Below are 14,485 nucleotides of genomic sequence, written 5' to 3'. Positions count from 1 at the left end.
ATCTTCACTTTCTTTATTTCCTCAATTTAATTTATACTCAGTATTGTTTGCCTTTCTATGTACAGCACTTAAAGTATATAAGCATTGCTTCTATTGTTAATACAATATTATAGTATTGGTGCCCATTAATTGAAATCAATATATAGTCATTAATATTTAGTTATAAATTTAGTTATAATTTTTTTCTGATTAAAATATTACTTCACAATATTAACCTAGGTTTTATATTGTGGCCAGTATATATTTTTCAATGGCTGGGGACCACTGTTAGAAAATTGTTGTAGGCATATTACTATTTAATTCTAATATTCCCTCTGCCTTATATACAATATAGTCTCTTAAACATGAAATCATCATAATTATCTGTCTCCTCCCCGCAACCTCCGGCGTTCCATAATTAAGGATCAGAGATTAGCTTAATCTCTTAAGGATTTTTTTTAAATCCCCCAAACTAATGTTTTGAATATAATAATAAAATAAACTATTTCCTTGCCCTTTTAATTTGGAAGCATTCTTTCTTCAGTGTGCAGATGCAAATTTACTAAAGATTCATCTTAATTGTTTTTAAACACAACTATAGAATGCCCTATGCCAATCTAGTTGAGAATCTTAATGTCAACCAGTTGGGCAGTAATGGTTTCATCAAGAAGTCCACCAAGATTCAGTTTAGATAAAAACACTATTATGTATTGTTTATTTCCAGTGGTCTGGTTTATATTCCCCCCACCAGCTCCTGTCCATACGCATTCCACCAAAAGCATTCCCTAAAAGAGGCAGGCCCAGAGCAATCCTCTGCCACTGCCTTTTCTTCACCTCTTTAATATAGATTACCTATAATATTTTTATCATTAAATAGACATTTTCATTAGCTTTCTGTAATCTCTGAATAGTGTTGATCCTCTTTCTTTAATGTTTCCAATATTCCCCTTGTAGCTGTTCCTGTGTCTCATTTTTTTTCTTTCAAATGTAATTGCCATTGTTTCTGCCCCATCATCTGAATTTACTTTAATTAGTGAATAACCTTAAACAGAAAAAGGTTTTCTTCTGCAATTTTAGGTAGGATTACATTTTGGCCTATTCTACGTCCCCCACTTAATGTTTTCCATTGAGCTTATTAGCTAAACTGAGTAAATTGTTTTTCATTAAATAAGAACTAAAGTAAACCTTCTCCTAAAGCTCATATGGAACTAAACCAAGCAAGATTCAAAGCCTATGAGAACAATTAAAACATAAAACATTTCAATACCAACATTTATTTTAATGCAGCAGTTTACCTTTACATTTGCAACAAAATGTAAGTAAAATGTAACACAGCCAGTTTCCTACCATCAACTTTTGCATTGTTTTGCATTGTTTGCTCAGTCAATGTATGGATTGTTCAGGATTTGGTTTTGTGCTCTGAGGCAACAGTAAAATTACCACGTTATTTCATTCTGAGAACCATTTTTTGGTGGGACGGTGTTGGGGGCATGGAATTTTGTATCTATGTACCTTCTCACCTATGTAAGTGAGAAGCTTTGAACAAAAATATAACACTCAAATATATTACAAGACCTGAATTTTACAATTTTTATAGGTTAGGAAAGTGGTTCTGTCTACAAATGATGGGGATTTTTCATTTAATATACTTTCTGATGAAAAATTGCTTTCCTCAAAATGGAAATTTCCACCAGAAATGTTGGCTTTTGATAATATTTGGGAGGGGTAATAGAAAACTGACAACTCCGTAACTGACTTTTTTGCTTTCCAGCAGCTGAAATCTAAACGAAAAAAAGAGTTTATTTAAATGTTTTGGTTTTGAGAGTTCTTTGAGGTTTTTTTGTAGAGAAAACAAACTCTTAAAGAACAATGTTGCTGAAAACAGAACATTTTAATTTGATCAGTCATTTTAATGGAAACAATATTTCCTGACAATTTCTAGTCCTTGCATATAAAGGACCCTGTATGTACTAACTTGCAAAAGTAAAGAAGGCTTTCTCAGACAGGCCAGGGCACTTGCTCTGGTATGCATGCTCTGAACTGCTGCTCCAAAAAGAGCAATATGCACCTCTGTATTTGGTATGATACTGATTATAGTAACTACATGGGAGGGAACCTGAGTGCTATTCTACCAGTCCAACAAACCATTTACCTTCTGGGATCATTAGGCACATGATAGGGAAATATTTCCCCATCACTTCTTTCAAGTCTTGTTGGTATTTTGCCCTATTGCTCCCTGGGGCTTAGGGGCAAAGGAGCAAGAGAAACATTCTTTATGCCTGTTCCCTGATTGACTATCTATATAACAAACAGCAGGATTTGGCCCACGGTCCAAGTTTTCCAATATAGCTCTGTTGTTGCACTTCAGTTCTGACTTTAAGGGATGCCCATTATATAGACATTATATATTTTTTTTCTTGGATACTCTGTTGAAATCCAGTACTTTTTTACTTATGACCAAAGAAGAAATAGAACATATGGTAAAAGTACTGATGTGTGAAAAAGTTAATTGACTACTCTGCCACTTCATCTAGCAACCATTTGCGTTTATCACTTATTTACAGCATGTTAAGGAGAATTGGATGCAGAGTGTCCTACCTAAAGTGACTTTGGACATACTTTTACATTCTTTCTTCATCCATACCAGCATATGGGTGACTTTCTATATTTACGTTTGGACCACATTGACCACACATGTAAACATGCATTAAAGGGCAAGTAGCTAAAGGGGGGTGGGGGAGCCACAAAATAATCTTTATCTGTAATGTACTCTGAGTCTTCAAATCTGATACTTACAAATAAAATTAATAGATAAGTATGAAAATGGACATTACTTATGATGAACATGCTTGCTTCATTAAAAAAAAATCAAAGCTTCCTTTCTTCCCTTCTAAATACCTGATAAATATGCAGCACATTTTAAAAAGTGCTTTTATTATTATATAACATACATTGTTCAGATTAATTCGTTTATATAATAAAGTAACTATGAAGTTAAACGGGAATGCATTTTTTTTTTCATGAAACAAGAATACATTTGAATATTGTTCCACAACTATTAATTTACGAGTAACCTCTGATCACATTATGCTTTCCAGATTACATGAGAGGATGTGCTCTGGAAGACAAAAGGGATCTTTCTTCCTCAAAGGGCAGAATGAGAATACTGATTTCATTTCCTTGAATACAAACCACTCTTAGATTGGAGAGTTAACAAATCAAATCTACAATAAACAGGGCAGTTAAGGAAAGGCAAGCAAAGGCTTTACCAAAGACCTGTTTAGAATTTAAGATGAATCCCAGGCATGTGCTATCTATCTTTTCTTTGCCTGAATATATATATTAAAAAATTATATCAAATGACAAGTGTTTGTCTTAGCTGTCTGTCTTTAGCTGAAATATTTAATGACAAATGTGGTGGCAGTGTTTTCTTGATACATTATGATTTTGTACTCACCATTGACAGCTCCTCTAAACAAGGGGTGCAACTTAATGGACTAAAGCACATAAATGTTGTGCCATTCAAATCTGCAGTGACAAAGGGTTTACTGTTAAACACAGTGCTTCTAAACACAGTACTTCAAGTGAAGAGTGAATGAATTAACTTCAACAGGAGTGCCATTTGCATCTATTTAAAATGGGAAATGATAGTACAAAGAATAAGAATTCATACTTCCAAGAAGTTATATTCTTGAGATTGGTGTTCAGGAGCTAAGCCTGGAGGAGAAGTATAGTTGAGAATAAAGATTGATATATCATACTACTGATGTATTTATATTGTGGCAATATAACAATATTTACTCTCTGTAATGTAATGATTCAGCTACTGAAGAGTGAAATGCTTTCTCAGAACACACAACTGGGCCTAATTCTGTAGTGATTTATATCCACAAAAGTCACTAGGTATATAATTACTGAGAATGCCCAACAAAATGATGGCAATAGTCAGTGAGTTAGGTAATTGAACCTAATTTCTTGCTGGAGGTTGCTGGGAATGTTTCCTGTAAGCAACTCTGCCTTCAAAACTACTTATGAGAAAATATGCAGCATGGAAGAAAAATATCACCATCTTTTTTGGGTCATTTATACACAGATTTAAGCTGTTTTAAATTCAACATTGTTTTTTCCCTTTTCCAATCTTAGGGAAAAGTTATTTGTCCTGATTTTCATTTTGTCTTCCTTGTTGATTAAATCCAAATGAGAATTAGAGAAAGACTTATTGTGAAAATCATTTTAATGTCTAGCCAAAAAACTTACGACACTCATGATCATATTTCTACTTCACCCAAAATGAATAAAGTAAACATTCAATGTACGGCTTTATCATTCCATTACCACCAAAGTCCCAAGACCTATATGTTGTTAGGTGACTATCTCCTAAGACTGTGTGGTCATATTTTCAAGATTCTTAACAGCAGCTGTTGGGTACTGAGCCTGAGTACTTGGATGTCTTGCCTTACTACAAGCCTGTGGCACCAAGTCTTCATTACAGTTGTTATCAGTGCTAGATAGGTTAAAGCTAACATGGCTGCGCCTACTCATGCTGCAATCACACCTTCGCTTGCAGCATAGACACACCCGAAGTATTTAAATGGGAGCTGAGCTTTATTTAAAAACTGGCTGCAGTTGTGGGGTTTGAGCATTTTTTTGAAAAACTGTCCCTTAAGTTTGTTAGTCTCTAAGGTGCCACAAGTACTCCTCGTTCTTTTTGCTGACCCTTGAAGCTTTCTGTTGATAACTCTGGAAAATGTTCAGTGCTCTCAACCTCATTGGTCCCTTACTCTGGATTTATGAGCACACAGCAAAACATTGACTTCCATATAGGCCCTTGGGACAGATGGAGTGGGTAAAAGATTACTAATATTTCTATGCTCATTTTTAGCCCTATAAGTTCTCAGCTATAACAATGAATGTAGTATAAATGCCTAGATAGCCATTGAGACAAACTCTAGACTCCCTGTTCCCCTATAAATAGAGTGACCATTTCACTGTGAGAAGAAAAGATATGCTTCTTCCAATAGAAAATACTCAATTTAATTCTTATCTGTTATATCTGCCTTCTCTCAACATTTAGATAGCTGTGGTGATTTATTTTACTTCCTATTTATAATAGATGTTGTACAGACATCCCCACTCAACAAAGCCATTGCATCCGTAACCAGACTTGAACCTTTTTGATTATTTAAGTTGTGCTGGCAGAAACTGGCTCTGATAAGACAATGCCAATAGAATGTAGTCATAATTTGATTTAGGCATTATTTTGTTTTGAGTTTTGCAAAGTGCCTGACCAGTGCTCTTGGTGCTTTCAGAATAATTAGAATAACTAAAACCACAATATCAATAATTGATATGGGCTCTGGAAGCAGAAATTGTCATGGTAGGATTGTCATTAGAGCTGGATGAATTTCTTTGTCAAAACATTTTTTTTAAACAAGAAGTGATTTACAACTAAACAGAGGATAGTTAAACTCTAGAACAAATTACCTAGGGAGGCTGTGGAATCTGCTTAATCCATTCTTAAAAACCTCCAATGACAAGCACCTTTCAGGGATGGACTAGATAATATTTAATCCTGCCCCAGTGCAGTGTAGATGGACTAGAGGACCTATCATGGTCCCTTCCAGTCACATTTCTATGATTCTAGGAAAATTATTCCTGATCAATTAAAAAGTTTCTACAAAAATCAAAAATGAAATTTCTTCATTTATTTGGAAATGAGAAATATTACAATTTGGCTGGCTCCAAGAAATGGATGTTGACAGGTTTCCTTGCTCCTGTTTCTCTTCTTTACTTCCTCTTGTACCTCTTCCCCCGCACCCACCCACAGCAAATGCTGTATCCTTCCTCTACTTTGCTCCAAGTGTGAACAGCAAAATGGATGAAACTGATGCATCAAGTAGTGGACAAAACAGAAGGCATTTAACAGAAATACTAGCACATCTTCTCCAGTGCATCACTGATTACTAATATTTATTTGTCTTGTGATAGCACCAAAAGGTCTTAATGAAGACTGAATCCCATTGTACTTGGTGCTGAACAAACACATAAGAAGACACAATACCTTCCCTAAAGAGAGATAAGTGCCACATGAATCACCAACACCATTTCCTGGACAACCTATGTGATCGGTGGAGTTATCCCATCCATGTAACCCCATGTGACAGATATTGAAACTACATACATTATCTTTTGGGAACATATTGAAGTTTTCGTATTTTATGTTTAAAGCACAAAGTCATTATACTGAAGTGGGCCAGACACTGAGCTGTAGAATATCCATAGCCCCGTCTATCAATAACGTGTGTTTCTGGCCATGGAAGGGGTGAGGGGAGGCCGGAGGAAGTTCCAGCAGAATCTGGAATCACTCATTAATGCAAAATCCCAGCTGGCTTGAACTCCTGGGGAACCGTGGAAGGGGTGGTCTTTACCTGTTTTCGGGAGGTTGGAAGACAAATCAGATTTTTGGTATAAAAGGCTGAATTCAAACAGGGACTTCTTTTTGATTCAGCAAATGGTCAGGACCCTTGATTCTAGGGTGGCCCCAAGACTTGCAGAATGATTAGAAAGATTTTGCACTACCAGAGTCTATGTGAAAGATGAGTGATTCCTGGTATGTTTAGTGAGCTTTTAAATCCTTTTATTGTTTGTTTTTCTCTGTGATGCTTTTGCCCAATTTGAAAGAGTTGTGTGGTCACTACTAAAAAGTCATTGTCCTCAGAGAGAAAACAAAACACTGGTGCTGGCCATTAGGCAGATTGGCTTGCTGGGGATCTCACAGTGAAGTGCAGAAAGGCTCTACTGCCTTAAAATCCCTGCCTGGAAAGAGAGAAGTGTGGGACTCTGCCCCAGAGACATGACTGGGAAGCCTGAGATGTTAAGTGGGTGCCCTTGAGGTACAACAGAGGATACAGGTTTAGTTATGCTGAAACTGGCACCCCAGATTGTGAAATATGAAGGGGGGTAAACCTTCAAGTCGTTAAAAATATGCAAGAGTGAAAGAGACCATACTTTAAATAAATGATCTAGCCATAATAAGGCCTGTTAGAAATGGATTCTTATGTGAAACAGCCAGCGAAGCAATGCATTCTGTGAGCCATTCTTTTACAACTTATGTTGGAGAGACAGGTAATGAACAGTTAAAAGACCTGTACATATTTCCTCCAGATAGAAAGAAAAAGTCAGCAGTGAAAATGAAGCAAGGGCGAGTAACTGGTATGGATGCCATCAATGTTAAAAGGGTCCAGGGCCTTGGCTGTAATGCAGCATCATGATGATTTAAGATTCTTAATGATACAACACAAGGTCAGGTGCCAGAAGATGTAAAGTAAATAATAACAATTTTGTTAAAATGAACAGTAAGAAGTCCTATAATTATTGTGAGATTTCACATTTAGGTCATGTAAATAAGTTGCATAAAGCTCTGAATAATAGAGATGTGCATACACGAAGAGTATATTGTTTTTGTATTTTGTTTTTTTTAATACAGGCAAAATACAGCTTGTGGTTGGCTGCATCGGGCTATGGAGCTTAGGCAGCATTGAAAGCCACAAAAAACAATACTGTTCTCTGTGTTGGTTCCATAAAGCAGAATTTGATTTTGAAAATGAAAGAATGTTCAAGGTTATTCAATGTAATATAACCCCATGACATTAATTTAAGGTAAATATTGTGGTTTTTATATTGGATTGCTATAGGCATAAAAATGGACAAGATTTTCAAATGCTCAAACCCCACAATTTGGGGCTAGATTTTTTTCAAAGGAGATCAGTTCCCATTTAGGGACCTAAACAAGGTCCAGATTTTCAAAAGGGATCTCAACACTCAGTATACTGAGCTCTTTCAAAATTTTAGCCTCATCTGTGGATGCTGAGTTCTACTATTATTTTTAACAATGTGTCAGTGCTTTCTAGAAGCTGTCAGTTGAATAGGAGGTTTAGACCTTTATTTTGTAAAAATCTAAAGAAAATACCCCCCAATCCCCACACGCACACAAAAAGAAAAGACAACATGTAAACTGAGTAGTAGTGGTAGTGTTCATAGTGGCTCGATGAAAAATGGCTTGATAGTGATTTGAGCTCTTATTATTCACTTCTTTCACTAGATTCTCATTGCTAAATTTAGGGTATGAAACAAACTTGACTAAACCTTAATGACTGCCTTAGCAGTGTTTAGGCAGAATAAGTGCACAGTATGTGACACAGTCAGATGCACTGATCCATTGTTGACGCAGGAGCAGCTGAGGTCACTCTTAAGATTTTGACTTATGGTGCACATTTGAAGTTAGGTATTGTGGTGGTGCTAGTACCTCATCAGCCCTTTAGGTCACGGGGGTGGGAGGTGGCACAGCCTCTCTAAACCCAAGTCTGTGTTCTAAACCCTTCTGTAGTTTGCACAGGGTGGCCCAATGGCCTGAGTCCCTCTTCTGCCCCTTGCCGATTGAGGTAATGTGGCCTAGCAGCCGGGGTCTGTACAATGCGCCCCTAGGGCGGTGCGGCCCAATGCTCAGAGTCCACCTAATTCCCCTCCCCTAGTGGGGTAAGGCATCCTACCAGCCGGAGTCCATATAAGTCCATATAAAACTTGTTTCATGTTGTCATAGGTTTCCTTCATATGGACTGCATGACCAACTGGAATTGATGGCAAAACATTGCCATTATGCAGTAAAACAGCTTTAAGACTCGTTTTCAATGAATCAATGAACAGTCTCCACTCATCTGGATTGTGAACGATGTTGAGGGCTGCCATCACACCATCGATGTTGTTGCAGGCTACAAGATCACCTTCCATGAAGAAGAATGGGACAAGATCCTTTGGACGATCACGGAACATGGAAACCCTAACATCACCTGCCAGGAGATTCCACTGCTGTAGTCTGGAGCCCAACAGCTCTGCCTTAATCTTGGGGAGTTCCAAATCCCTGACAAGGTCATTCAGTTCACCTTGTGTTATGAGGTGTGGTTCAGAGGAGGAGGATGGGAGAAAATGTGGGTCCTGTGACATTGATGGTTCAGGACCAGAAGTTTCTTCCTCTTCCTCGTCTGACTCAAGTGAGAATGATTCTGGTGCATCAGGAACCGGCAGTCCTTCTCCGTGGGGTACTGGGCATATAGCTGATGGAATGTTTGGATAATGCACAGTCCACTTTTTCTTCTTTGACACACCTTTCCCAACTGGAGGCACCATGCAGAAGTAACAATTGCTTGTATGATCTGTTGGCTCTCTCCAAATCACTGGCACTGCAAAAGGCATAGATTTCCTTTTCCTGTTCAACTGCTGGCGAAGATTTGTTGCACAAGTGTTGCAGCATATGTGTGGGGCCCACCTCTTGTCCTGATCTCCAATTTTGCAGCCAAAATAAAGGTGATAGGCTTTCTTAACCAGAGTGGTTATACTGCATTTTTGTGATGCAAAAGTCACTTCACCACAAACATAGCAGAAGTTATCTGCACTGTTCACACAAGTACAAGGCATCTCTGCTCACTTTGGCTAAACAGAAATGTGTCCCTTTGCAAAATCAAACACTGACAAACAAGAAAGCACGACACTGTATGATTTCTAGAGCTGATCTAGGGCAATTTGTTCAGCAGAGTGATGTAAAATTTGTTATGATTGCATCATCCATGACTTCTAGGAATAACATGATGCAATTCATATCATGTATGACAATACATGCTTCAGATTCCATCATTCATTGTTTTGCCTAAAAAGCAAGTACTGTCCAAACTGAGTCATAGATTTATTCATAGATCCAGTCAAAGATGTATTTTAGTCATTTCTGGTTTAAACTGAGATCCCTTACCTTTATAACTCACTTATCCTCCGCCATTCCCAAGTCAAGGGTCGTATATATTGACCCAAGAGCGTATCTTGAAAACTAGAGCCAATCAACCATTTTAAGCATCATTTTCGTTCTCAGTGACCCAGAATTAGTAACGTTTGACTACATTTATTTCAGAAGCATTTTGGCTGTAGAGCAGTGTAATCAGTGGCATAATCTGTGCATTGTGACACTTTCTCTGGATTTTGATAGCTAGACATCATAAAGTTGTAAGATCCTGAGAGCTTTAGATAAATCTGAAGGAAAATGGCACCTACATTGTTATAAAAATTTGCAAGAGGTAAGAAGTATTTGTCACAATGAATACATTGATATGTCATTCTGATAGTTAAATGGGGGATTTTCAAAAATGCCCAAGAGATTTAGGAATAGAGCTGGGAGAGAAACTGCTTTCCTTCCATGCAAAAATTTTCCCTTTCCACACTGGGACAAATCAGAGAAACTTCAGAGGAGCCAAGGTACAGGTGTAGAAGTCTTTCCTCTCTATGATTGGGAGTAGGGACCTGAACTCCCACTTCTTAGGTGAGTGATCTAACCACCAAGATGTAGAGTCAAGCTCCCATTGCCTAATAAATTAAATATTTATGCTAAGTGGAACTATGCCAACAAGAAAGATTGAGAGCAAGTCCTATGATTAGGAAACTCCCCTGGGAGAGAAAGGTTCAAGTCTCTGATTTGCAGCACTCTAACCACAAGGCTGCTGGATTCTCTGGGATCTCTCTCTGGTTTTCAGCAGAACTTTTATCCTAGAGCTGAGAAACTTTCCTGTTGGAAACTTTAATAAAAACTGATGCTTTTCCACACACAATAATTGGTTTTAATTAATTGGCATTTTATGTAGAGGGGAAATTTAATCAGAAAATTCCAAATAGCTCTATTGAGGAATACAAGTCCCATTGACTTACATTGGGATGTGGGCTCCTAAATCCCCTAGGTGTGTTTGAAAATCTCCCCCAACGTTCTGAATTAAAACAAATTAGGGAGTGATGTAGGGATCTTCGTGTTTGTGCCATCCTCCCACTTCTCTGTAATGCAAGCACTGTTTTAATTACAATGGAAATTTCTGAGGCTAGTGCTGGAGGAGACTATCTTGTTGAAGAGCACTATTATCTCTAACATTAGCCAAGTGTAAATGCAGTGGGAAAGCGTGTAAAGCTGTTTTCAGCTGGAGCTGTCAAAAACATACACATTAACTCTGAAACCTACTTGTGCTTCCATATGTTTATTAATCTTAGTTCTTGCTTGTAACAATTTGGTTAGCATGGACTGAATCTATTGATACTATTAGGAAGAAGTGCATGGAACTCCCTACCTTAACAGCAATTTCGTTCTCTAAAAGTCCTGAGTTCCTTCACTCAGGAAATATCCAAGTGTCGTGGGGCTTGTTGTGTGGTTTGGGTGAGGTAAGAAAGGCCTCAATTGTGGGGTGGTGGTGCTGATGAAGTATTGAGTTTGTCAAATTTGAACCAATAAGCAAACCTGCACATGTTGGCCCTATTCAACTGCTTTAATTAACATTTTTTACATCCCATGCATAAATAAGACGTTTAATCTTTACCTAATAAAATTGATAGTTTTTCTTCTGACTGAAGCAATAGCCAAGGGCACCTTCTGTAGAGCTGCAGTACACTTTTTAAAAATTGTGTATTTACATGTTCTGCAGGGTCCTGCCTGTTTGCCCCCAACTGAAATGTTGAGTTCAGAATTTCCACGGGGGGGGAGGGGGGAATGTATGAAAACCTGTAAAATATAACTTTCCCAGTTGACACTGAACATTTCAAATTTGACTGTGATTATTTTGCACAGCTTTGTTCTTTTAGTAGGCTCCCATGTTACCATTGTCACATATGACTGCCAATGACTTTTTCTGTCCTTTAACTTGTATTCAGTCATCCTGATTATACTCCATGCATGCAGAGCTTTGGGGGTATGAAGTAGAAAGGACCGTATATTCCAATATCTTTATGATACCTCCCAGTTAGGCATTGAGGAAAGAAATATATGGGCCCAGGAAAACCTTGAACATTTGGGGAGGGAGTGTACTAATTAATTGATTTTTCAGAAATACTGAGACCCTATTACAAATTTATGGCTACTTGGCGTTGCTGAAAATAAGACCATTTAGTTAGGTGCCAAAATCCATCTTTAGGTGTCTGACTTTAGACACACAAGTTTGAAAATGTTGTAATACGGTCATAAGATTCTTTTTATATTGTACTTGGAAATATGGCCTATATTTAGTTGTCATACTTTTTGGTTTCCCAAACCATTACACCAATAATCCTTGATCCTAAAGATGATCAAATAGTAAAAAAGAGGTTTGAAGAAGTGAGGTTCTTACCCACGAAAGCTTATGCTCCCAATACTTCTGTTAGTTTTAAAGGTGCCACAGGACCCTCTGTTGCTTTCTGTATTTTTAGTTGTGAATCAATGGACTTAAAAATTAAGAATCTTTCACAGCATCTAAACACAGTGGAATGCAAAAAAGTATCCAATTTTTGTCCAGGTTCTTGGACTTTCAGATCCAAAAAATATTCTGAAAGATATGTTACTGAAGCAATACTAATGAGCACTGCTGTAATGGAGGGATTCTATAACATTCTTAAAGGAATTCTTAAAATATCATTGGGATTTATGAGTAAAATAACCTGTTAATTTAAATATGTCCATTTGAGATTCATGTTATGACAAACAAAGAAGAAAGTGTGTTGCTTAATTAGTATTTTAACATTTATGGCCAGTTTTGCTAATAAATGTAATTACTTTGCATTTCAGATTACTCCAGCGGGAAATAATCCACCCAACCAAACATTTTTCCATAAGAGTAAAATTAAATGATAATTGAATAACCCATAAGCCTGGAAGTCTCTCTTCTAAAGGAATAGGATGAGCTTGTTTCCTCACAGTAGGAATTCATTTGTTTGCTTGGTATAAGAAGAAAAGTGTTATGTGCACATTTGACAGAGTAACATTAATTTATTTTTTGATACTGTACTTATGTTTTCAGTTTGAAGTGAAATTTTTGAAAATAGAGAATCAACTTTTTTATGATGCTCCCTCATGTTTGTGTGAAATTCCTCTGACTCTTAAAAACAGAACTAAATTACTTCAGTAATTTTTGTAGTTTGGAGAAAGCTCATTAGCACCTTGTAAACTGTAACATTGCCAGTGTTGTAACCTCATTTCCAGAGGAGTTATCATAGCTCAAAAACAAATCCCTGGTGCAATTAAGAAGTAAAAGAGTCTGAATATTTTGAATTATGAGAGTGTTACATAATAGAAGATGTGTTCTTTCAGCTTGTGATGCGGGGCTTTTACACTGATGGAAAATCATATTAGTTTTGTGTGAACATTCATCAGAATAAACGGAATGGTATGAGGTCTTACAAGTAACGTGATAGAGGCTCAGGGTGGGATTCATGGGGGGGACTTAGGTGTCCAATTGCCACTTTAGGAGCTGAAGTTCAAAATTTAAGTCTTCAAAACCCCTGCTTGACTGCTTCCTATGCACCTGTTTTCACAGGTAAAGTCCCCTAGGTGCCTAATTTCTGCTGCTGAGCATACCCAGAGCAGCCTCAGTCTTGACATCACTGAGCCTCTTGCCTAATTGGTCCAGTAAGAGAGAAACTGACTCTGTAGTCCAGTGGATAGGACACTTACTTCACTGTGGGAGACCTAGGTTCAAGTCCCTGCTCCAGTGACTGCTTTTATAAAAATTGGAACAGCTTCAACAGGAGAGACTGAGGAAAAAATCCACCCCTGTGGATTTGCAATATCAGGCAAAGGAATTTGAACCTGGGTCTCTCCTCTAACCCCCCGCTTCAGAGCAAAGACCAGTATGTTGTTTGTATGCTACTTAGCACAATGGGGTCCCAGTCTTGGCTGGATCCTCTGGTCCTACTCTAATGATCGGTAATAGCCATTGTGATATGGAATAGCCAACATGGATTTATCAAAAGCAAATCATGCCAAAACAATCTAAATTTCTTCTTTGGTAATGTAACTAGCCTATTGAATGGGGAAAACAGCTGATAAGATCGGTCAACAGGTGGAAAGTCTGTATTCACTAGTTATCAATTTTTAACGGTCAAACTGGGAGGATGTATCAACTGGGTCCTGCAGAAGTCTGTCCTGCATCTGGTACTATTGAATGTTTTCATTAATCAATTGGATATGGAAGTAAAAAATATGCTTATAAAATCTTTGGATGATAGGGGTTGCAAACAATTTGGAGGGGAGGATTAGAATTGGAAAATTGGCCTGAAATCCATAAGATAAAAGTCATTAAATACAGATGAAAAGTACTCTACTTAAGAAGGAGAAGTCAAATGCACAAATTCAAAATGGGAATAATTAGCTAGGTCGCAATATTGCAGAAAAGGACCTGTGGTTATAGTGGATTACAAATTGAATATCAGTCAACAATGTGATGTTGTTGGGGGAAAAGGCAAATGTCACCTGTGATATATTTACAGGAGTGTCCTATGTAAGCCATGGGAGGTAATTGTTCCACTCAACTTGGTACTGCTGAGGCCTCAGGTGAAATACTGCATCCACTTTTGGGCACCACACTTTAACAAAGTTGTAACCAAATTGTAGAAATTCCAGGGGAGAGCTTTTAAGGGGTTATAAAAATCTTTAAGGAAATATTGTTATGACGAGGACAGT

At 37.5% G+C, this 14,485-nt stretch overlaps 1 protein-coding gene and 1 long non-coding RNA gene across 2 annotated transcripts in view; both read left to right on the top strand.

Moving 5' to 3' along the window:
* LOC135983855 (uncharacterized) overlaps positions 1-7,520 on the top strand; it is a 31,773-nt gene extending 24,253 nt beyond the window's left edge. Inside the window, exon 3 of the mRNA XM_065597425.1 lies at positions 7,466-7,520. Within this exon, the coding sequence (XP_065453497.1) occupies positions 7,466-7,520 (55 nt within the window). The remainder of the gene's footprint in view (positions 1-7,465) is intronic.
* Positions 1-14,485, top strand: part of LOC135984112 (uncharacterized) — a 92,631-nt gene that overhangs the window by 50,540 nt on the left and 27,606 nt on the right. The gene's annotated exons all lie outside the window — the stretch shown is intronic.

Source organism: Chrysemys picta, chromosome 5 (genome assembly GCF_011386835.1).
Source record: "Chrysemys picta bellii isolate R12L10 chromosome 5, ASM1138683v2, whole genome shotgun sequence".
NCBI classification, from domain to species: Eukaryota; Metazoa; Chordata; order Testudines; family Emydidae; genus Chrysemys; species Chrysemys picta.
This window is presented reverse-complemented; position numbering and strand designations above follow the sequence as displayed.